This window comes from Bison bison, unplaced genomic scaffold (assembly GCF_000754665.1).
Source record: "Bison bison bison isolate TAMUID 2011002044 unplaced genomic scaffold, Bison_UMD1.0 scf7180017864148, whole genome shotgun sequence".
NCBI classification, from domain to species: domain Eukaryota; kingdom Metazoa; phylum Chordata; class Mammalia; order Artiodactyla; family Bovidae; genus Bison; species Bison bison.
The window spans coordinates 4,905,017-4,907,475 of NW_011494720.1; the positions used below are offsets into that span (position 1 = coordinate 4,905,017).

The 2,459-nt window shown below is 37.6% G+C and overlaps 1 protein-coding gene across 1 annotated transcript in view; it reads right to left on the reverse strand.

Moving 5' to 3' along the window:
- NOX3 (NADPH oxidase 3) overlaps positions 1–1,067 on the reverse strand; it is a 66,341-nt gene extending 65,274 nt beyond the window's left edge. Inside the window, exons 1-3 of the mRNA XM_010840857.1 lie at positions 1,020–1,067; positions 290–385; positions 63–173 (exon numbers count right to left, since the gene is read on the reverse strand). Of these exons, the coding sequence (XP_010839159.1) occupies positions 63–173; positions 290–385; positions 1,020–1,067 (255 nt within the window). The remainder of the gene's footprint in view (positions 1–62; positions 174–289; positions 386–1,019) is intronic.
- Positions 1,068–2,459: the final 1,392 nt, after the last annotated feature.

The window sequence follows — 2,459 nt, forward strand, 5'->3', positions numbered from 1 at the left end:
TCAATAGCACTTATATTAATAGATCATAACAACGGAAATTATTTCAATAACTTAGTACTTACAGCACTTGTCCCTCTCATGAATGAAATAAGGTTTCGACTGACGGGTAATAGAATTAGCATGCAGTTAAAATTCAGGCACACTGCAGATGCGCGAGCCCAAGCCAGGGTAGACTGTCCATGTATAAAGACATAAGAAAGAGATACAGTGAAACAGGGAAGCTGGGGGAAATAGAATGCATTTTGTTTTCTGAAATGATAATTAATGCATAGTACCCAAATCTACTTACACCCAGAATAACTCGTGTATAAAGGAAAGACTCTTCCTCTTCATACCAATAGAATGTGTCGATAAACAGATATAAATTCACTCCCAGCCATGAGAGCTAGAGCAGAATGGAAAAAAGGGCCAGTCAATACTGTCTTCAACCTTTCCTTCTTCTCAAAATCATTTGGGGTTCTTGGGGTCTTTTTTTTTTAAGTGAAATGAAAAGCTTTTCAATATCAATCAGAATCATTCCATATACTTATTTCTTATAGGTTAGTTTTGTAACAGTTATCAGCATGTTAAGAAATTGTTAACTTTATTAAAAAAGATTTGAAATACATAGGGGTATACTTTAAGGAATTTAATGAAAAATACAGAACCCTCCTAATCAACATTGCTATAATCTTTCAAGTCAATGATGTCAAGAAGGAGGAAACCCTTAAAAATCAACTCAGAAAATACTTTAGAAAAATTCCAATGTCATAGTCTAATTCAAACACTTCCTTCGATTTACAGAAACATTCATACCTGATGCAAATGGAAACCACTTGACTTTAAAAATAATGATTTGCATGATTCTGCAAGAGTAAATTAAGATTTACCAAGGTGTATCTACTGAATGTTTTCTAACAAGTTTTAGTCTTTTAAGCCGGGCAATACTTCACGTTACTTAGTATTCCTATACAAGTTATCTGAAGAATCAAGGTATGCAGTGTATATGTTTAGAGCTGAATAACAAAAATGATACTTACTACTAATATGATGGAGAGACTCTCATTCAAAATCCAGCATCCCATCATGACAGCCTTGCTCGTTTGCAGTTAGCAAATTATTTTTTTCATTCAGCTCAGCCTGGTTGTTGTATCCTTAGCAAGGGCTTTTTTGCTATGTTATTTTATCTTTTTGTCTTAGGAAGCACCTACTGGGAGCAGCTCTCGAGGAATTTCTAATTAAGGACTTCTTGCCAAAGGCACATCTCCAAGTTGACATGCCTCATGACCTGGGTGAAAACAAGGCAAGTCTCTGTCTAATGATTCCCTTCTTCAAAGATTTCACAAGAAAAGAAGGCTCGTTTTATTAAATTAGCCTGATGTACTTTATACCCCATTCATTTTCTACATGATTGCAGTCAGGATGATAATAAGTCCTTATGTAAATTTGAAAAATAACCTAACTGCTGAAGGCTGGATACAGCAAAACATTTTAATAGAGTTTTTGCCACGTTCTTTATTTTAGTTTCTTCACTTCCTTTCTTCCTCTTTGGAAAAAGCTTTTTATAGAAAACATAGAATGATGGGTAAATAAATATAAGTTAATCTTTCAGAAGATGATGAAGAAAACCAGAGAAGAATCTCTAAAAAAAACACAGATGGAGGAACTTTCATAAACTTAAAATGTGGGTGGGACTTCCCTGGTGGTCCGGTGGTTAAGACGTCATGCTCCCAATGCAGGGGACCCAGTTCTGATTCCTGGTTCAGGGAACTAGATGCTGCATGCCACAGCTAAGACCTGATGTAGCCAAATAAGTAAATATTTTAAAAATATGTAACTATAAAGAATGAAGGAGACAGTTGTGGGATTACAGAATAAATTGTATTTTTTCCCCTGTAATCCCACTTGGTGTACCCATGAGGTCAGTGAGAATATTCTTTCATACTTTAGTGATCCCAGGAGTGGCTGTCTGGGCCTGGTCCATTCTCTGATTTTGTGTAAGTTACAGTTATTAAATGGGGCTTCCCAGGAGGTGTGGCGGTAAAGAATCTGCCTGCCAATGCGGGAGATGCAAGAGACGTGGGTTTGATCCCTGGGTTGGGAAGATCCCCTGGAGTAGGAAATGGCAATCCATTCCAGTATTGTTGCCTGGAAAATTCCATGGACAGAGGATCCTGGAGGGCTACAGTGTTCGGGGTTGCAAAGAATCAGGCACAACTCAGCTACTGAGCACACAGACACATGGTTATTAAATGCAGTGACTGCGACTGCTCTGCTTTTGAATATGCTGTCTAGGTTGCTCATAAGTTTCCTTCCAAGGAGTAAGCGTCTTTTAATTTCATGGCTGCAATCACCATCTGCAGTGATTTTGGAGCCCAGAAAAATAAAGTCTGACACTGTTTCCACTGTTTCCCTATCTATTTCCCATGAAGTGATGGGACCAGATGCCATGATCTTCGTTTTCTGAATGTTGAGCTTTA